The sequence below is a fragment of the Passer montanus genome, unplaced genomic scaffold, assembly GCF_014805655.1.
Source record: "Passer montanus isolate IOZ18808 unplaced genomic scaffold, ASM1480565v1 scaffold7, whole genome shotgun sequence".
NCBI classification, from domain to species: Eukaryota; Metazoa; Chordata; class Aves; order Passeriformes; family Passeridae; genus Passer; species Passer montanus.
In genome coordinates, this window is record NW_024372147.1 from 6,694,228 (window position 1) to 6,716,997 (window position 22,770).

At 37.1% G+C, this 22,770-nt stretch overlaps 1 protein-coding gene across 2 annotated transcripts in view; it reads right to left on the bottom strand.

Moving 5' to 3' along the window:
- Positions 1–3,022: 3,022 nt before the first annotated feature.
- Positions 3,023–22,770, bottom strand: part of DENND4C (DENN domain containing 4C) — a 73,097-nt gene continuing 53,349 nt past the window's right edge. For both annotated transcript variants that reach the window (XM_039729660.1, XM_039729659.1), the window contains 10 exons: positions 22,286–22,466; positions 20,533–20,642; positions 17,762–17,937; positions 16,563–16,745; positions 14,009–14,198; positions 12,814–13,059; positions 11,384–11,501; positions 9,624–9,777; positions 8,452–8,516; positions 3,023–7,786 (listed from right to left, as the gene is read on the bottom strand). In XM_039729660.1, the coding sequence (XP_039585594.1) occupies positions 7,650–7,786; positions 8,452–8,516; positions 9,624–9,777; positions 11,384–11,501; positions 12,814–13,059; positions 14,009–14,198; positions 16,563–16,745; positions 17,762–17,937; positions 20,533–20,642; positions 22,286–22,466 (1,560 nt within the window). In that variant the 3' untranslated portion in view covers positions 3,023–7,649. The remainder of the gene's footprint in view (positions 7,787–8,451; positions 8,517–9,623; positions 9,778–11,383; positions 11,502–12,813; positions 13,060–14,008; positions 14,199–16,562; positions 16,746–17,761; positions 17,938–20,532; positions 20,643–22,285; positions 22,467–22,770) is intronic.

Below are 22,770 nucleotides of genomic sequence, written 5' to 3' on the forward strand. Positions count from 1 at the left end.
TACAAGTAATACCCCGTTGCATGATTGTGTGAAATAAGTCAGTGGAGTCCTGGTTATTTTTTTCAAGCTTCGAGGATGTGTGGCCTTGTCAGAGCCAGAAAATACATAGCCTTATCATTAGTAGCAAAAAAAATCCTTTCTGCAGTCTTCTCCCTCACTTGTTTCCTGGAGCTGCCTTAGTACATCATCTGCTTCCTTCTGCAGTCTTAGACTTTCAAGTGCAAATCAGCATATCATGACTTGCAGGCTCTAAAGAACTGTCCTGGCTTGAGAGCACTTTAAAAGATCATCTAGTTTCGTCCCTTCAGGTCTGTGAAAAGTGTTTCTCCTTGTCCCCATGTCCCCCTCAACACCCAGTTTAGTGACACACCAAACGTGGTGAGGGTGTTTTTGGTCCCATCCAGATCATCCATGGAGATGTTACAACATGTACTGATCCCTGGGGGGATCAGCACAGGCTGCCAGCCTCAGTAAAACACGTTGATCACCTGAGAGATGATTCCTGCTGATTTCACAGCACTGCCATCCGGTCTATATTTGACATTTGTCCAGGAGGAAGCTGTGGGAAACAGCGTCAAATGCTTTGCCAAGGTCCAGCTGAACAATACTGCTCTGTCTTGACGTGCTATTTTTCTGTAGCACTTACCAATTTAGGCTGGCATGATTTGCCTTTGATAAACTCACACTGAGTTTTCCCAGTCACCTACTTTGACCATGGCTTTAGGTCATGGATGACTCAAGTGGCCAATCTGAAAGAGGCTAATGAAGAAACAGTATGTTTGCTCTGCCTGTGTGCAATAGAAACTGCAATAACACCACAAGGCCAGCAGCTGCAATAGTCTCTTAACAGCCTAACAGCAGTTCAAAACCTGTGATAGTAAACACAATGCCAAATGCTATCTGGGAACTGCAGCTTTTCCTTGCACGTCTCAGCAGTTTTGGCAGGATTTCTGCTGTTTAATGGCAGACTTTCTGCAAGCCTGAAGCTTGGCTGCATACTCAGACACCTTAGGCTTCAGGGCAAGTAACGGACCCTGGTCAGAACCTGACCGGTTGCCATTTCATCTCTTTGCAACCAAAGGAAGCAGAATACACGTAACACTGACATACATCATCACTTTTAACCAGTGAGGTCTGAATTTAGGCAGCATGACACAGAAAACAAATGAGGAAAAAATGCCAAAGGAAAGCATCTTGAAGAAACATGAACAAAATATTGGAACATCCCTCTGAGCTACTGTTGTAACTAAGTGACGTGAGCCCCTGGTCTTCCCAGCAGTTTCTGTCTACCGCCCAACTCCATGGAACCATGGAGACTCTTCCAGGCGCCTCTGGAAAACAGTAATGTGCAAACACCTGCTGAAGCAGGGCCGTGGCTGGTCAAGTCTGAGCATTTTTTAGGGCTGTCTCAGGGTCAGGTTGATGCCCACCAGGAATACAAGGCCTTTCCAGCTCAGTTGCTCTGGCACATGCAATTATTCCTACACAGAGGCAAGACCTTTCAGATTATTTGTGGATCCCATCAGTTTTTCAGCCTGGCAAGTTAGTTGGCTCTTCCTTTTCTTCATAGACAGTGGAAGTTTGTCTTTACAGAGATGGAAGTAACTATCACTATTAGCAAGGAACTCCCACTCAAGGTGGTTCTGAACACATGAAGCATCAGAGCTTCCTTAAGCAAGCACCTTCTGCTATTTTGCCATCACATTCCCTCAAATTTCCCACCAGATTCTAACACAGGAAGTAGCAGTTCCCTCCTCTTTACAGCTTCAAACCCAAACCCTGTGTTCATGCTTCTTTGGGGATTCGTCAAATGGAAGCATTTGTCCCTGCTCAGCATTCTCCCTTTCTTCTGTCTCCTCCCTCAACAGGCCACATGAAGGGTAGGAAATGCTAAGACAGGGTAATATTCTTAGCAAGCAGCATTATTGAAAAGTCAGCAGTGACAAAGTCATCATTCAGAGGAAAACAAGGAAAGTCAGTGTGATGCTTGCAAGATACACAAGTCCAGAAGACTATCTGTTCCTGACAGCTCTCTATCTAAAACTAGGTCTGGAAATACAGGTTTATTACAGATCTTCTCCACAAGATATCAATCTGTACTGTGCACATCAGTCTCATTAGCCAAGAAAGGTCTTTAGGGTTTTGTACTCTTATTGTTTACTGTCAGATTAATGAACTGACTGCTGTACATGAGGGGGGCTTGAAAGATACACAGCTGTGAAGGTGAAGAAGGCCTGAGGCACTGGCAATCTCTACTACTTAAATTTCATCTCAGCCTCACTCCAATCCCTGCCCCATAAAAAAAACCAGAACAAAACAAACTCAAAAAAACCCCAAAAACAAAACAAAACAAAAAAACAATACTCCAATCCCTGCCCCATAAAAAAAAAAACAGAACAAAACAAACTCAAAAAAAACCCCCAAAAACAAAACAAAACAAAAAACAACAAAAAAACCCCAAAACAAACAAACAAAAATACCCACCGGAAATTACATGTAACCCACAACTGTGTTATGAAGTCCACCAATCTCCACCAATGTTTTGACGCATCAGCTGAAAGCATCACTCTGTGATCCCACAATGAAGCCACTGAGAAACCAGAATTCCTGCAAAGTGTTCTCCCAAGTAAAGCCACAAATATGCTGCAGAGAGCACCAGCTATCCTCAGGAAGCCAGGGGCTATGCTCTTCCTACAAACAAGAGCTTTACAGTTCTGTCACACTGAGCCTGTTTTTCACCTGTTTTTACCTCTACTGATGCCCAGGGCTTGCTGAAGGTGTCGCAGAGCCATCCATCTTCTCTAGAAGCCACATCTCCACAAGTGAGTCCCATTTTTTTTATTTCCCTCTCCCCCTGCCCCTGCTCTTTCCCATCATTCAAAAGCCACTGAGGTACTGTGAAATAATTATCCAAAAAGACAGTCAAAAGTCTTTTGCTGAACTATAGGCTGAATTTACACTTAAGATTAAATTCTGTCAATCATTTAAATTCTAGTGTTGAAAAAAGCTGAACAATGGCACATTTTTACACAGGATGCATATATATTTTATTTTTCGCAACAACATTAAAAATTGTTTCTTAGTCTAGAATATCTATACAGAATTCAGGATATAGAGTGCCCTTTTAAACTCAAATTTTTGTCAAATGTACAAAAATATTACAGAGAAACGATTGTTAATCAAAGCACAGTAAATGGATGCCATTTTTCAACAGTTCAAAACAGTCTCTAAACCAGTGCAAATTTTATTGCATTAAGCTTCCCAGCTCACTTAATAAATTCATAATTTATTCATCATTTCATCCTTGTTACTATATAGTTTGTTTTGAGCTCCTAATAGGAGTTTGGTGTGCTTCTGAACAACAGCAAACAATCCCTTTTATTTGCACCATTGGTTGATGCAGACTGAAAGAACAAATAAAAACGCCATCCGATCCTCTCATGTATGCATCACAATATACAGCACAGGAGACTACAGAACTAGAATCCAATCCAACCATTCAGTTTCAACTCTTACAAGTTAAAAGGGGTTTGTTTTTAAAAAGATACACAGTGAAAAGTGGATATACAGAATGCATTTTAAGATTTTTATTAGTTGCAAGAAAAAAAGAACCCTTTTGTTGAAAATATACAATTACGTGAATAAGATTACCTGCTTACTGTAAATAAAATAGGAGTTATCTGCATTGAAATAGTTGTTGAATTAAGAGTTTTAAAAAGAAAAAAACTACTGAGTGGATTCTTCAGCTCCTTACATTTTAACAATTTGTTTTAAAAATATAACTTCTATTATCTAATTTAATATACATTTTGAAAATATCCCCTATGTTGCAATTATTCAAAGAAAGCAGTAAACTCAATGAAAGGTATACTCTTTTAGCTGCAGCAATACAAAAAGCCATTAATTCACAGTTAAAATAGAATATTACTCATTCACAAGTGCAATGTAGATGGAGCTTAACCAATGTGAAATTCCACACGGAACAAGACTAAGTTACTTGCAATATTGATTTAGTTTGTAACACATATAGTAAATAAAATATTTTTCATTACAATTGTATTGTCTAAACTTAAGTTACATAAATTTTGAAGACAGGATATGATTATAAGTAACATACAGATGCTTCTAGTAACATGTAAAAGCTGGAACAAATGACTGTGCCAACACTGCAGCCACATCAGTCTCCTAGGTCTAAAAGGTTTTCAAAGTTGTCAGGATTTGGTGATGTGCTGGAATATAATTAATAAAAAAAAGCTTTTTAACTTAAGAATCCTGATTTTAAACATTTAAGACCTCATTTGTTGTTTAAATTCCACAAAAAACCCACTCACTTGCATGTGAGCACACAAGCTGTATATGTGACTGATTTATAGCTGGATGAAAGGTGCAAGGTAGTATCTTAGCACAACTGGTTGCAGTTCAACATCCTTATGGAAATAATTTAAGGAAGCTTCTCTGGTAATTTTTCTTTCAATATAAACTTTCTAAGTTCTTGGGTGTACCTGAAATTCATTGTTTGCATCCACTCCTGTTATCAGTTTGCTCTCCATCCTCATTTTGTGCACAATTTGCACCTTTTGAAGTTAGTGCTGATCTGCAAATGTTTTCCTCAGGTTGTATGTAGGAATTACAAAATATCCACAGAAGAATCATCTCCTGAACACTGGCTGTTGAGATACTAGAAAGAGTATGTGGAGGCAAGAGTTTTGCAAGTGAGCAAAATGCTACTTCTTCTGTTTATATTGACAAAAAACAGAACCAAAATCTAGCTTTTCCTCATCCCTCCTTCCCAACACTTTGCTCAGATCAATAATGTATAATGTACTCAGATAAATTTGGATTCCTAGGAGGTGGGTGTCAAACAATTTAGAAGCATTTGTACATTACTAAGTCATCCCCATGTAGCCCAAGAAGTTCATCCTGTCAATTAAATTGCAGAGGGTGCCTTTAGTGCCTTTTTTAGAAGAACAAAAGTGTTTGCAATGCACTTACAAAAAACTTTCAAAACTTTTCCCTGGTTATTTTTGGCCATATTTTGTGAAACTTACTTTTCCCCCAGAAAAATCTGAGATGAAAACAAATTGTTTTCAGAGATCTCCCTTTTCATCTGAGCTATGGATTACATTAAAAAAATCAACTGATTAGTTAGCTACTCTAAAACCTAGGCATTAAGAATTCCGTACAAAAAGGAGAAGGTCTTCCTTGTTTATTCTGTATTAAAGAATCAATTCCAATATGTAGATTCAAGATTTCAAGTAGCTACATGCAGGACTTCTACCACCCTGAAATCCAGGTGCCTATACCAGGAATTGCAGTTAATTTGTAGTGTACAAAAATGACAATATGCAAGAGCAAATCAAAGCAAGTCCAATTCTGCAGCTGTCCTTTTTTCCTCTGGATTTACTTCTGTTGGGTTTTTTGGGTATTTCTTTGTTTGTTTAGTGTATATAGCTGGGAAAGGTTTAACAATTAACACTAGATGTGACACAATCTCCTTTGCTATATTTACAACACTACTCCCTTATTAATCTATATTTTCAGCAACAGATGAGAAAGTTGTTTGGAAAGAAAGATGATGTGTTTAGGAAAACTAGTTCATAATAATATTAGTTACTATGTTTTAAAACTGCTTGGATGTCACGTATCTAAACCAGCACTCACTAGACAGATTTTCCTTGCCATTTAATGAGTTGGGAGAATTTAAGTGTAACTAAAACTTGATTTCTTGCAAGTTGCATCACATAATCACATGGTTTGTCCATTTAATACTCAAAAATAATGGTCTTTGTGTAGCTGTCTGTTGAAAAATAATGCATAGAGTTACACAGAAAAATTTGCTGGCTTTGATTTGTAGAAATACTAAGTTGTTTGCTTTAGACAGATTTCAATTTTAGAAGTATGGAACCATGTCAGTTATGTAACTGAAGAAGAGAGGAAAAGATGAAGAATCAAGGACTGTTCTTTAATTGTCATGTAGGTCAGGTATCAGCAAGCAACTGTGCATAAACCCAAAGAATAAAGAATTAAAAAAAAAAATCACCGTGTGCTTTCTTGCTTTCAGTTGTTGAGAAAGCACAACAGTTTCATCAGGAGAGAATCTGTCCAGGTAATATCCCCATATTAACTTAGGATCAGCACTTTTAGACAAAATACAAGGCATCAGTCCATGATGTAAATATATTTTGTCATATGTAGTGCAACTCCCTTGTTTTCATCTCATGAAAAAAAAATTGTTTTTATTGTTTCATGTAAAAAATAGTTCCAGACAGATCTTCATCCCTCATCATTCTGAAGAATGAAAAGTTTTTAAAGTAGTATCAAGTAAATACATTCATATCCAGATGCAATTAATACTTTAAGCTATGCTCCTTTTACATGCTACAAATATATTTTTTCTCTATGAATTTTTCCATTGTAAAAGCCATACTACTAACTTTCAGCAAAAACCTGGAATAAATCTTATAATATTCTTCAAGTAACAGAAACACTTACACTGTTGACCAGTATCCAGGCTCTCCTTGCCGGGACTATGACTACTGCAGTCAATTAAATATGTGAGGTGAGGAAGTGTCTTATCTACTAGAAGCAACACAAAAGATGGATACATCTTTTCAGATCATACACATAAGCACTTCATTTCTCCTAATATACACCTTGAAGACCACATTTATAAATACATCTCAATTGAAATATTGAATCTGGACTATCAGTGCAAAATAATTAACCCACAGGCTAGTATAAAACCAAGGGAGAGGGTGATGAAGAATTAGAGGAGGACACCATTTAAACACACATGCAAATAGTATAAAGCATAATTTTTTTTTTTCAGGCAGTACATATTGATAATTCTTGTGTGTATTCTAATACCATTTGAGCTTCCTACATAATTTTTAGAAAGCCATCCATTTCTCAGCTGCTTTGTGTAGAAGCTTATCCTTCTTTGGAGAAAGCAGCCAGTACATTTACAGAACCTTATAGTTTATCAGATAGAGAATATAGGAAAGTTGATTGTAAGTCTCTGTTTTCTCAGAGCTGTAGATCTTTTTTGAAAAGGTCAGCAAAGGTAGTTCAGAATAGTGACTGGGATAAGAGTCAGGAGAAGGGTAGCAATTTAATGTACTGTCTGATGAAATTTAATGTACTATCTGATGAAAGCAACTGCATTGCAGCTTCCAATCCAAGGTTTCAAATATTTACATTCATACAACCATACTACACACTAATAAAAGGACCCCTCTCTAGGTAAAGATAATTTTAAAGAAGCTTTGAAGAATATGAGTACTGGAAAAGTACTTCATTAAAATACACCAATATTGGTGGCTCTTAAGAAAGTTACCAGCTACAGACTGCCGTTTCATAATCAGCTTTTTGAACAACTTGATTTGTGGAGGAAAATTTTGAGGAAATTAAAGAATATATATAGGTGGAAAGCAGATCAGCCACTGAAACAAACTCATAATTTTAAAACTTTTGACAAATTTTACAATGTGCCCATGAGACGAACGAGAAGTATACGTGTTGCAGTTCAATGAAACTGGTTTGACAAATTGCTCAATTAACACCTTTTGAGACTCGAAAGTGCCCATGCTCTTGGGTTTGTTCAGCTCTGCTTTTTTCTCTCCGAAGTATGGTGTGCGTCCTCTTGTTTTTTATATTAAAGGTGCTCCAAACCACTTCCTGCAACACTCAACCCTGCTGCTTGGTGGAACGTCTATTCTCTGCATCTTTTCAAGAACTTCCTTTGGTAGTGTTTTAAGTGCAAGTCTGTATTCACTATCAAAGACCTCTGAAACAGAAAAAGGACAGTTGAAGTTATTTAAGAAAAAACTGTACAATGCACACTACTATTCCTACAAAATGCTTTTGGTGATTTTTATATAGTAACAAAATTATCTTCATTAACTAGATGCTGATTTTTTTTCTTCAAAATGCACCTTCTCAGAGGACCTGAAAAGGATCCCCATAAGATGGTGTAGCACCACAACACATCACAGTGGATGTCCATTGCTTCTTTCACAGTTCCCTTTGCCTGTTCCCAGTGTAGCTCCCCTATCACATTCCATGAGGGAGAAACTTCAATTGTGTAGCACCAAACAGAAGACAGGATAGAAGAGATCAGTAGAGGGTGGGAAATCAGGTGTTTGGATAACATAGGTCTGATATGTGGGTTGGAGAAAGATGGGCAAGACTGGAAACAAGCTTTCAGACATGGAGAATTAAAACTTCAAGCTCTTCAAATACTTTTTGTTTAAAGCATCTCATTAGTGGTTCCAAACCAAGTCAAAATTAATGGTTTCATCTGAATTATATTTACATAAAAGCAACACCTAAAGACTGACAGTGCAGTAATTTTCACTAAAACACAACTGAATTTTAGCAACAGATTTTATACACTGGCTTTCATGAAAAATATCTAAAAGGACTATGCATTTCACAGTATTTTTTACTTACCAATGTCAATGTTTTCTCTTCCAAGAGACACCAGAGACAGGAAAAGAATTTCTCTATAAAAACTCCTAGGGGAATATTTTGAAGGGTGAGTTAATGAAAGCATCAACTATCCTGTTTTCAAAGTCAATATTGAAGACTTCCATTATGTAGTTTCAATAACAGTTCTGTTAACCTTGCTTGGAAAAAAGTGACCAATCTACATGACTACTAGCTTCAGGTTTTTTAATGCCTGAATACTTTTACTTGACAGAAAGCCACATTACTCCCAAATGCTAGTAGTTACATTTTCTATGAAAAATTCCTCTGCCATAGAAATGCCTAATAAACAAGAAAAATTAACCACCACTTTTTTTTATTTATTATTAATTCATTCCTGCCTGACCATGAAGCAATATGTGGGTATGGGTTTCTTTCAGATCATCCATCACATACTTTTGTTTTTTGTTTCAGAATGTTAGGGTCAATCTCAGAAATAGGTATCATTAAATAATCAGATATTATTTTTTCCCCTAGTGGAAAACAAAGATGCTTCTCCAAGCAGAGCAGTCTCTGTTTCTTTTTAGCAACTACAAAACACAGAAACAAAGATGACTTAGCTTAAGAAACTTCAAATACATCTTGAATCTGCTATAATTTACTTCAGAGTCTGTGCTTTTGTACAAAGCCTTCCTTGAACTGCACTGCAGGTCACAAAATACAAGAATTATTTACACATCTCTGTCTCTTTGTGAGTCACACTGCATCAACTTTTCATAGCCAATACTCCAGATTGCTAGAATTTCAGAAGATATAACTTGTGAGAATATTCCACACACTGCAACAGGACACTTGTATTTGTCAATTTGCTAGATCTGGAGCAACATCAAAATCTGTGTAATTAATACCTGCATTTTTCTTACTCATTGTAAAGTGTCCATTTTTATTAAAGAATCACATTCATCCATTTCATTTGGTTGAACTATGCATCTGAATACAGAGTGCATCAGTTGGTAAACACAGGTGTAAAAAAGTTGGTAAACACAGGTGTAAAAAAGTACACATGGTTTTTGGTGGACAAAAATTAAATGGAATCTTCCTGAGAGGTATTTATGAAATTATCACTATGAAACATACACAGTCTGATCTTAATTAACTTTTAGTGGGGGGAAACTAAGAAGAGATTATGCCTTTACCTCTGTCGTTTCACATCTGGCTTAACTTTCTGTAGGAGGAGGTTGATTGGCTTCATGACATCATTGTGTTGAATACTTAGTTTGATGTTCTCTAACAATGTGTATGTTGCCTGCTGATCTTCTGCCAGTGTGGAGGGTTTCTTTTCAGAAGAATCTGGGAAGTGGAACCGTACAGACTATTACAGCAGTAAAGATTTTTTTTTTCCACTTTAATAAGCAGAAGTATTTCCAAAAGTGAGATACACATAGAGAACCTCTACTAAATATAGAGAAATTTGTTATGATGGAAGGACTTTGTCCGTTCATAGTCTTCACTCAAAAGTAATTCTACCCGTAAGTTACAGGATGCATCAAGTATCCATGTGCAAGAGGTCCCACACAACAGAGAAATACACAAGACTGAAGAGTGCCCAGCATCAGATGTTGCCTGTGATGGTTGGTTAGCTCAGTATTATTGCTGTACTTAAAAATTAGGTTCACTGCAAGAAGATTATTGTTACACAAGGGGTAAGAAAAAAATAGTAAGTGTCACTTTTCTTAGCAAAGAAACTTTTCTTATCAAAGCCTTTCTTAAAAGCCACCTATAATTAACTGATAATTTTGGGATACATATTGAAATAGATAACGCACAGTTGAATCAAACAGGAAAGAAAATGACCAAGACATTTACCATCATGATTTGTCACTTAAAATGCCATGCTCAGAATAACACTGAACTATTATTTTCTGAAAGACAGCGACTCATGAGGGAATAGTAAGTCCATGTACTGACAAAGAAGTAAGTTTACAGATTAGGCAGTGAGTACATGGTGTGTAAATGAATTGCAGACCAAGCCTAGTAATCTTGACCCCACTGACATTATGTTTTCATCAAATTGGCACATATGATGCTTTACAAAACGTAATTTTGTGTTTTCAGAATATTTTCTGACACTGCTATATGGCCTGTCTATTTTTCTTCCTCATCTAAAACAGGCCCTTTGCTCCTTTGTTTACATAAATATATATATATTTATGCATCTTCATTCATGGCTAGATGATTTGGGGATGCTTTTCATCTACTGTGGTTACATCAATATGCTTTGTAGAATCTGAGGGAAATAACACATGTTGTTCTGTGCTCTTGACTGTAATTTTTTGATCAGCCTCTTTATTTTAAAGACATTTTTCAACAAATGCCTTTTAATTCCTTAGAACCAAAATTAGCACCTGACACAGTTCTTAGCATAATTTTTAAAAATAAAAACATGGAATTAGAAGGTTTTCTGATGATCAGAAGTAAGGAAGTCCTTAAGTTCTTATAACCAGTCTGCCTGTTTTTATGCTAGTCAAGGCTTTCTTCGATCTTACTTTTTGACAGTCAGGAGGGGTGCCAAATGTACCTATTAAAGGGCCTGATGATGTTACAAAAGATACTTTTTTGTAACAGAGCCTTCTTGTACACGCCTGCATAGCTATTACCAGATAATGCAGTGAAACTGAAGTGAAACTTAGCGCATTCAAATCAAGCGAGGGTTATTTAGCACCATGTCTAGAGCATCTTGTAAGTGTATGACATGTGATGAGCAGATCAAACTTATTTTCACAACTGATTTGATACCCAGACTATGTGAAGTACTATGTGAAGGGACTGCAGATGCTTCAGATACTAAAAAAATACTGCAAATTGATGGGCTGTGTATGCCTCAGCTACTATAAACCAACAGTTTATTTTCATAGTCTCTTCTCCCTCTGTTTTCTGTAGCATTTGTTCTACTTACTGAGATTTCTCCAAGATATATAGAGGGGCTCCCCTGGCTCTTGGTGGAGGTTGATATTGTCCCACAGAAGATGGATGTATACTAGCTTGCTATCTTGAGCAAGAGATGTCAAAGGAAGCTAAAACACACAAGGAAAGGGAATAAGTTTTAAAAACACCAGTACATTGTTACATTTTTTAAAACTCCTGCTCTTTTACTATTTTTGTGAACAAAGAAGTTCACTTTATTTAACTTGAATCTAACAAACAGGAGTAGATGTTATGCTCTACAGTAAACTGCATTCTACCAGAGCAGTCACAAGTACTGCAGCATTTAATTATCCTTTATAGTTTATTCTAATGTTTTTCGTTTTCTACAGAAGAAAATATTTTTGAGTATGTATCTGGAAATATCTTTTGTGCACCAGACATAGTACTGGACCTGTACTACTAATCACACCATATTGCAATATGTTCTGACCTGATGAACATTTTGGTATTCATGTCTACGTATTGGCCATCCCAAAAAGCAGAAAGAAGCTTCATATCTATACAAATATGAACTATTTATTTCCTTTAAAACATATGGTGGTCAAAACAACACTTATGTAATTATTTTATAAAATTAAGTGCCTCTGGAAACACTAATAAAATAAGAATTACCAGACAAGAAAAACTTATCACTTAATGTGTCTATTTAAATAATAATTACATTCTATTATGTCCCATCTTGCTGTTTTCCCTGTTAATGCACTGTAGTTTTCCAGGATGCTTTAGATTTCATTACTATTGTCTTCAACTTCATTTCTCGGAAAATTTTTCTCAGTTCTAGGTGGGTGTTTTTTGGAAATGGAGGGAAAGAATTTAAAGTTGAAGTGTGTATAAGTATATAGGAAAATACTACTTTTTTGGCATGCATCAGGTACAAATACATATTTAATTTCAACTGTACCTACACATAAAAATTATATAGGTTTCTATCCACTCCTTTAAATCAGAAAGGCAAAATACTTAAAAGATAGATCTGTTCTACATTCTTTTGTTCTAGTCATGTAGTAATGAAACTCGGTGGAGTCTGAATAGCAAAACCTATTATTGGAAGAGAACAACAAATATTGTGCAGTAAATTTAAGGATTATAAACTCAAGTGTGTAACTCACTCTGTGTATTGTAATATATTACAGTTTTTGAGTTCTTTGCAGACACATCTTGTTTCCTGTTCTTCAATGAATCTTACTCACTGGCTTTTCAGTAGGGACCATCTTGACTAGAATTTGAAGACTGTTTTCACACATCTTCTTCAAGAATCCTTGTGGGAAACAAAGCTATCTACTTGTATGATAAGAACTTATATTCAGCTGTTCAGGAATTATTTAGGCAGTTGTTTTGAACCAAGCCCTCCAGCTTTGCTCACTGTAATACCTGCCGATCTAACACAAGGATGCCATTTACCTGCACTCCGTCATTGCAGTGCTCAGATGTCAGAATGAGTCCAGGCAAGTTGCTGGGCAGATCCAACCGCTGAAAATACCAGACTAGGTTCCAGAAGATTATGGGGTGTTGATTGATGAATTTGGATGTATGAATTACTTGCTCTCCCTCATTTTCCAGGAGTGATTCAAGCTCCTTATGCAGTACCAAAGGGCTCAAATAGGGTACAGATACAGGGGCAGGGTTCCGCTGTTTTATTAAAGGATCCTAATAATAAAACATGCACAAAAAAATAATTGTTTTGGTTTTTTGGTTTCGTTTTGGGATGGTTTTTTGTTTGTTGTTGAGAGTTTTTTGTTTGTTTTTGATTTTGATTTTTTTACTAAATCAAAGAAGATTTTTCTTCCAGAAATACTTCTCAGGATTACTTGCCCTGGAAACCTCCATTGCAAAGTTTCTTTTGACACTTGGAAGAAGCTCTGGAGCTACTGAACACACAATAACTTTAACAGCATCACCAGTTTTGAGTGTTAGAGATTTCTTAAAGATCAATCACCTATGCTTTTTCTATTATGTGAACAAGAAAAAAAATGCTGATTTGTTAGAACTTATTCCTGATGGTGCAGTTTTAAGCTATTTAAGCTGGTAGCCAGTACCCAGCCTGCAGCAGTGGAAAGTGAAGAGAAATGTCAGTAATTATATGAGCTGAACTGAATCATTACTTCACATGTTAAGGCAGCCTCTGGAAAATAACAAGTACCAAGAGAGGTGAGAAACACTTTTTTTCACAAGAAAGGTAAGAGTCTCAATACTGCCTCTCACCTTCTCCCATCCACTCCACAGGTAAGCCTAATAGAATATACTGCAGGAGTGTAAGTAAATGCACAGAAACGAAACAAACTTTCCATCTTGCAATTGTGTTTAGTCAGCTGTTGGCGTTGCTTTACTACTGAACTTCCAGTTTTAGAAAGACAAAGACTAGCTTCATTCTGTTAGAGAGAACATGTCAAATCAAGTAGAACTGTTTGTTTGACAAAGTATTGGAAAAGCAATTTTAGATTAACTGAACTAAGATTTTTTTTCAGTTATAAGAAGGTGAAAATATGCTTGGCCATTCCCATTCTGCAAATGGACAGGAATGCTACCAGTGGAATATTATAAAATTCATTGTCTTCAATATTTTTCTATTAACTGAATATGCAGCTTCTAGACTTACCACAGCTTCCTGCAAACTATTTGGAAGACTAACTGTTGAAATGCCATGAGATGGTCTCTGGGAGAGATCAATGTTTTGCAGTGGACCTCCCACACTGTGGCTCCGAGTCAAGGACACACCCCTTTTTGGTGGATTATTGGCATGTGTCTTCATGGTGGTGGGATCTGTAGTCTGTTCTTCTGCCAAATCACTGTGTGAATTTTACAAGAATATATGTTAATATTTCAACATTTCTATGGCAACAGGAAGTGCAGTATTGCATTTTATTTAAATGGCATGCTCTGTCTCACCCTTCCAAAATGTAGAGTATATCCCAAGCCTGTGGTCCTGCCCTGAACCATCGTGTGTCTGTAATCCCATTGGCACAAGTCTGATTCCATGGCCACTTTCAATCTCCTCCTTAAACCGTGCGAGCGAGACCAGCCGCTCTCTTAGCTTTTTCCACCATCTTAGCCTTCCTCCCCTCTTGGCCCTTCCATCCCCTAGGCCCTCTCCCCCTCCCTCCCCCTTTCCACTTTTCCCTCAGAAACCACGCTGTTCCCAGGGATGGGACCATAAACTCTCATCTAATCAGCACCCTTAGAAGCTGTGTGGAGTCTCCTTGCCTGCCTGCTGCTGCCAGCCAACTCACAGCCTAGGGGGCCCTCCGGGGACACACCAGGGTGCCCCCCCCCCCAAAACAAACCCCAACAAGGAAGGAAGCAGAGGAAGGCTGCCAAGTGAAGATCCCAAACCAATTTTCTGCATTTAGCTCCATTGTTTAGGCAACACAGAACAAAATGCACCTCGGACCAGTATAAACCTCCCTTCAGAAAAGCAGCTAGTATAACTTAATATATGAATCTGAAAGCACTGCAGTTCTGTACAGAAACCACTGCTCTTGTACAGCTTTACCTTGTTTAAAAAAACAGCAATCCACAGTTCTGCCAGTCTATGAAGATTATTTCCTTTTGACTACACTCACCTTTACTTCCTTTTCCATGGATGTTCTAAGTGTCATAAACAGAACAACAGTAGAGCAGAAAGCAATTTAAAAATTGCATGTTGAAGTAATGATAAAAAAATTGTGTCAAACTCATCCACCAAGCTAATTTAAGTAAAGTCAGGCTTGTCAGATTTAATGCACGCAATCAAGACATTTGTAGATCTGGGAATATTTGTTCTGTGCTCCTTATAATTATCATGGATAAAGTTACAGCTTTAACTACAGTAAAGAAATACAAACAAAGTGAAACAGAAAAGTGTCTACTTCCAGATAATTTGTAGAGAGTGAAGAGATTATTTAGCAGTGACTTTTGGTTCTAAATTTTATTTTAGTTAAAAATACATTGTCACAAAATAAAGATGTTAACATGAGCAGTACCACCTTTAATGTTTAGTGTATTAAGACTAACTACTGCTGCACTGATTAAAGTTTTAGTTGTCTGACACAGGCATTAGGTCATCACTCTGAGGCACTAATAGTCCAGAATTTCAAATTGAATGATGATTAAAAAAACCCCAAACAATTACAAGAAAATGTCACCATCCCAGCAAACAGGTCACAATTCATAGCATTATTTTAGTTCTTCCCCCATCCAACATGACACCTTCCCCTTAATGCTTTTTTTCCTCAAACTGTTTCAAAAGCAATATTGTTTTTCAGAATTTCATTTTTACACAGGTTTCTCATAGAACACAAGCTCAGCACAAGTCTTGAGTGCTCCCAGAACTTTCTCTCAATCAAAGTGTTCCAGCAAATGGACTTATTTTTTTCCATAGTGCAGTGGCCTTATTGTTATATCACACATACAAGGAAAGAAGAAGCAATGCTTGAATTTCTGTGTGAATTTAAACAGTGATTGGATTTTAACCACACTGAGTAAAGGTTTTACCTATTCATCAATAGCAGATGGACATGAAGATTCATTTCTATAGCTGTGTCTCTAGAACCTACTCACTTGGTGGAATGAGTTTACTTCAAACTGATAAAAGCATACTTAAAACATGCAGAAAGTTCTTGTCTAAGCTGGGACCCCACGTGTGAGGACACAAGGCTTGACTCCATTTTCATCAGAAGGCTGATTTATTATGTTATATATTATACTAAAATACTACATTAAAACTAAACTAAAAGAACACAGAGAGAAAAGGATCAGAAGGCTACCAAGACAAGAATAGAATAGGAATGAATAACAAAATCCTGTGACTGCTCACAGCCTTGGCACAGGTGGCTGTGATTGGTCACTGATTGAAAACAATCCACATGGACCAATGACAGATGCACCTGTGGCATTCCACAGCAGCAGAGAGTTATTGTTTACATTTCTTTCCTGAGGCTCTCAGCTCCTCAGGACGGGAAAAATCCTAGCAGAGGATTTTTCATAAGATATCATGGCTACAGAAAGTGAGAAAGGAAAGTGATTATCCTCAAGAAACAACTGAGGATAATCATTACAACTGAGGATAATCATTACAATCATTTGGTATAAAAGCCGACCTTACCCTTATAAGTATGCATTTTTGCCATATACTGATGCATTTTTGACAGAACTAACAGTCCTGTTTTACCTACCCCTGCTCAGCTGCAGAGCTGGTTTCTTCAGCTATGGTGTGGCTGGACTGGAGGTGATCTGAAAAACTGATTAAGTCAGCAACAGCTGGAGTGGACAATGGTTTCTGCTCCAGAGGATCTGTGGTTAATGGAAGGGTGCCACTCTGTAAACTATCTCCTGAGGTACTTTGCTTCAGGAAAAAGCTGAAGTTACAATATGAATGGGAGGGAGAAAAATACAAAGGTAAAGATATAAGCATAAAATCATAAAGTTATTATTTTCTACATTTACTTTTCAGAAGTAGCAAAAGAAGGAAACACAACATTAAAAAGCTTGACAACAGGCCATAAATTTCATCCTGTTCTCACCCCTGGAACTTATACAGTCAGAGTAAATGAACACATAGAGAGATTTGATCTGCAAAGGAAGGCATCCTACACTAGACATAAATCATTACAAGTGTACTTTGTTTGTCATGGCTTCAAATCAGCAACGGTGTATTAATAGGTGACACATCACTTAAAATGGTTGCTATTGTAATGTGACATTACAGACTACATGATTATACACCATTACAAGCACATGACAACACAAGTGTGTCTTGCTTTACTAATTCTCTGAAGTACACACTCTACACTTAATACAGATGTTAAATTTCTGCATTAGAGAACTAGTGGAACCTTTGCTTCACAGCAATAACCACTACAGTGAGAACTGGAACTTAATTTTAAGTTCCATTTTCCACAGTGCAATTAATAGAGGTTAAACACAGCAAGCAGAGAAGCTCAAACTGCAGAAACAATAAGGTGGAGCATCGGGAACTAAATGCTGATAACAAATTTGGTCTGGGAAAAATTCTTTGCTGACAGATTTAAAAACCTCTTCCTATGTTTTTATAAAGTTTGAAGTCCATAGGCTTTGTCTTAACAAAACAAAATGAAAACTGATTTACGCTTTCCATACAGTTACGCTTAAAAAGAAACTATGAAACAAAAACATTATAAAAAGGCAACTAGTTCTTTGGGTTCTGGCTGTTTTAAAATGCAACTGAATTGTTTACACAACTTATAATTTCCTTCAGTGCAATCACAACCATTGAATAGGCAGTAACATTCTTGCTAATATCTATACAGGGAAAGATATCAAAGATCCTCTTGTGCAAAATATAACCACACACAGGTACAGAGGCAGAAATGGAGTATCTATAAAATGCACTGACCTTGCAGAGCCACGAAGGTCTTTAAATTCAACATTAAGCAAAGGTAGGAAGGTACTTTTACAGAAAGGGCAGGTAGTGTTCAGGTTCGAGTCATCTGCTGTCCACCCAGCCATGATTTCTTCATCATAAACTAAAGCATCACAAGTTCTACATTGAGAGCAACTTGACATCAAGACCTAGAACAGCAAAGAATTAATATTATCAGGGCTCTTTTACAATTGTTTTTTATAAGCTTAGTACCCATAGAAGTTTAACAGGTACCAGAAGGCTAGTGGGGAGAAATGAGTTCACCACTTCTTTCTCACCCTATTCAGAATTATCTTATCCACATTAATTTTTACCTATGAAATGAAGATATAATTAATTTATTTCTGACATGGAAAAATCATTACCCCAAAAGGCTACTAATTTAGCATTTGCAATTGCTTGCTTCTATGAAGACTTCAGCATATACAAATTGCTTTGAATTGTATAAGTAAATGCATGTCTACTTATCCAAAAGAGCAAAGCATTCCCACAAAACCAATCAAACACAGAAGAAACCTTTATAATACTATGGTGTGTCGACCCTGGCTGGATGCCAGGTGCTCACCAAAGCCACTCTAGCAATCTCCTTGTTCAAGTGAACAGGGGAAGAAAAATATGACAAAAGGCTTGTGAGTCACAATAAGGACAAGGAGATTACTCAGCAATTACTGTCACAGGCAAAAGAAACTCCACTAGAGGAAATTAATTTCATTTTCTACCAATTAAAAGTTCAAGGAAGTTAATAAGAAATTACCTCAAATTTTAAAACATGTTCCCCCTACCCCTCCCTTCTTCCCAGGCTTCATTTAATTTCTGATTTCTCCACCTTATTCCCTGAAATGGCACATGGAAATGGGAAAAGGGGATTGTGGTCAATTCATCCCATGTTCTTCTGACACTACTCCCTCCTCACACTGTTCCCCTGCGTGGGGTTCCTCCCTCAGGACATAGTACTAACACAAACATCTCTGGGCTTCAGTTCTTTACCAGCTGCTCCAGCATGGATCTCCTTCAGGGTCACAAATCCTGCCAGAAAACATGTTCCAGCCTGGGCTCCTCTCCCCACGAGGTCAAGGTCCTGCCGGGAGCACTGGCTCCTGTCTGTAGGGATAGCTTTGCGGACGGCTGCAGGGGCACAGCTGTCTCACGGTGGTCTGCACCACGGGCTGCAGGGCAATCTGCTCCGGTGCCTGCAGCACCTCCTGTCCCTCCTTCTGCACTGACCTGGGTATCTGCAGAGGGATTTTCCCTCACGTGTTTTCACTCCTCTCCTGCAGCTGCTGTTGCACAGCATTTTTTTCCTTTCTCAAATACACTATCCCAGCATTGCTGCCACTGTCACCAATGGGCTCAGCTTTGGCCAGTGAAGGTCCAACCTGGAGCTGGCTGGCACTTGCTCTGTCGGACATGGGGGAAAGTTCTGGTAGCTCTTCTGCTACCCAATCCTTGCCATGCAAACCCAGTACAAGTGGAAAATCAGAATGCTGTGTCTTTACCTAAGAGAAGTCTCACCACTAAGTTACATAGAGAACTGGAGAAAATGATAAAATAACTAACTGAAGAATGGATTATACCTTACTCTATTCTCTTACTTCATTGTTTCAGTCAGATGGGTGAAAAACCCCCAAAAAACAGCATCAAACACAGTGTCTAATAAATTTTAGAGCTAATAGATATTCATTATAATACCATTTTTACTATGCTATACCCTTTATATAATGCAGCACAGAAGCTTGACAAGCCCAGATGTCCAGAGCACCAAACATAAATGAAAATTACATAGGATCTAGCAAAATAACACTGCAGCTCAAGAAAAAAGCAACCAAAGCAAATGCAGTGACCATTGCCTATGTATCTGAAATCTGAAAGCATCTACAGGTAGTTCTCTGAAACACAGAACTATACTAAAACATTATTTAATTTGGTTTGGCTGGGATAGAGTTAATTTTCTTGTTAGTATTCTTTACAGTCCTGTGTTTCGGTCCGGTAACCAGATCCATGGTAATTGATAACACTCCAATATTTTAGTTATTGCTGCACATCATCATGGACTTTATACATCATCATGGACTTTTTTCATTATGTGCACAACTCAGCCAGCAGGCTGTGACAGCACACAGCCAGGACAGCTGGCCTCAGCTGATCAAATGACATGTGTAACATCAATTTCAGAGATAAAACTCTGTTTTTTCCAAGGTAGCCCTTCCCTGAGGTATCAGGGTGCTGACTGATCTCTGCATTACTATTTCTTTTGGTTGTGTTTCCCTCTTTTTTATTTTTTCCCTCCAGAATTAATGTATTAAATTGTCTTTATCTCAACTCTCAAGCTTTTTTCCTTCCCATTTAAAGGGGAATAAGCAAATACCTGTGTGAAGGCCTTGGTGCTGGCCGCGATCAACTCATCACAATTATTTACTAACAACACAATTTTCCTAAGGAAAATAAAATCTAAGACCCCACAAAAGCTCCTGTTTCATCTCTAACTTCTCTTTCACTTCAAGTTTTGGCCCTTCCTTCAACAACTTTTTCTCTATATATATGATGGATACATAAAAGTGTTTAAGACACTCTTCTTTTTTAAAGCTGCTGTTGCACTCCAAGCTACAAGCATTAAGCATCTCTGCAGTAGAAACAAGGAAAAAATTGTTTCAAAAAAACCAACCGCAATGCAATGAAGCAGGTAATTAATGCGTACAGTACTATTGACTAATTATAGCTTTCATCTATGAGTTTATTAATCTTACCTCCATTGCATAGTTCTGGAAAATGCTGGATAAACTAGTATTATGTGAAGAGCTGTGCTCTGATTTCTCAGAATCTAGAACTTTCATACTTTTTGGGAACAAAACTTCACCTGTAGAAAAAAAGTCATTTGAGTTTTGTATTCCAGCAAAGAATAATTAATCCATTCCCAAAGAAAATATCTTCTGTTCAACCAAGACAAGAAAATTGTACCAAAAGATCTCCAAATATATGAGTATCTCTCTGACATTACAATTACAATATAGATAGATATAATGTTCATTATTAACATTTCAAGGTTACTTTCCTAACACAATATATCACAGATTAATAAAAGGAAAGCACAAAAAATAGACTGGTAGAGAGCAGTAAGATTGCTCAATGTATACTGACCAACTCTAAAAAGTTGACAAGTCATGATTTCTTGAATAATAAATCCATATGTAAATAGCTATATACGGACAGCACCAGGTGAAGCGTATGATACCAAAAATGTCATTACTGCGCTTAGATTTTCCCTGATTAACACTGCACTAAACAAAATATTTTTTCTTTGGTAATGCTAGATTTTATGATTATGAGTCTTGTCCAGGAAAAGGGGAAAAAGAGTTGGAATATATTCACCAAAAGGAAATGGATGGAATCACTCCTAGAAGGCAAAATTATCAGAATTATTTTTCACTAGACCAAATTTCTCTATTAAAAAAAATCACCACCAGTATCCTGTCATCATAAAGGAGGCTCCTGTTTTTTCAGCTCAAGCTTATGTTTGTGAACAAATTTTGCATGCCCTGTTGGCTGCCACTCTTTATAGTTAGCTCTTATAATCCTCCTAACTAAATGGAACCAGAAGATATCTTGTCAAGATTTTGCGATATAGGGGCATTTTATCTCCACTATGCAAGACAGTTCTTTCTCTCTTGATATTTCTCTCTCTCTGCAAAGCAGATAGCTGTACAATTTGCATCACTGAAGTAATTGTATTGCAAAGAGACCTAAACCAACCCCACAGCAGGTTCAGAAACACATCTTTTTTCTCAAAATAATAATAAAATCTAACTGAATTAAATCTGAACTGAAAATTACTAGCTTTATTCATTCCAGTTTTACATCTGGCAGGGAGGAGGGAAGGAAAGTTTGCAACAGGAAACGGCTCGTAGTCGTCAACTATTTACCTACCTAAGTTCAAATCAAGTATGTATCCAACACTTCCTATTCCACGGTAAAGATGGATATCTTAGTGTTGTATTGCTTTAGGTTTTTTGTGCACATGGAACTACAGGGTTGTTCTGTTGATTTGGTTTTGGTTTGTTCGCTTCTTTCCTCCCTCAAATGATCTGTCTCTGTTAGTTATGTAATTATTTGCAGTTGTCAAACTGCTCAGCTTTTCTGTGTTTCACTATTAACACTTCCAAGGGTCCTATGAGTTTACATGAATGAGCAGATGCTTCTTGCTATAACTAGTTAGCAATCTTCCTATCACATATACAGTAAGTATTTTTATGGTTAAACTCCTGCATATTGTATCAGCTTTTTATATATTCAACAAAGAGAAAAGCAGTAGCTACTTGCTACTGCAAGGGAAGAGTCTAGAATGGAAGTAAAAATCTGCTTGTAATATTCTTAAGGGCTTGAAATGGTTTCACATTATCATAGCTTCCATGTTTTTGAGTGATTTCACAAACAACAGTTTTCCCTGCTTGTTGTATTATAATCAAGTTATCAGGAGGAAACAAAAAAAACAAATCATCTCACCTGCACTGTAATGCTGTCTTCCTACATCTCCACCACTGCTGCTACTACCAAGACTAGTAGTGCTTTGTGCAAGTTCATTTGTAAGTAGGCCTGAGACTCCAATTCTTGATGACAGATTATCTCCTAAAATACTGTCTTCGAAGCCCACAGGGAAGTTATAGTCTGGTCCATGTCTTTCTTCCTTTAATGCAAGAAGAAAAAGTAGCATTTTTGAGTACCTCCACATCTATTATTTGACTTCCATTTTTATCCTAAAGAGCAAATAATTAAACTAGCAGATTAAGATAAATCCTTTTGTAAAAAAATTATCAGCTATAAGATAAATCTATGTAGCCTCTAAAAGTGCAGATACTGGACAAAGCAAGAGGATATTGAAAAACTGACAAACTGAGTGACAAAACAATAATGATATAAATTTATCCATTACAGAAGAAACAGGAAAAATGATGTAGACATATAACTTGAAGGCACAAGAACAAGACATC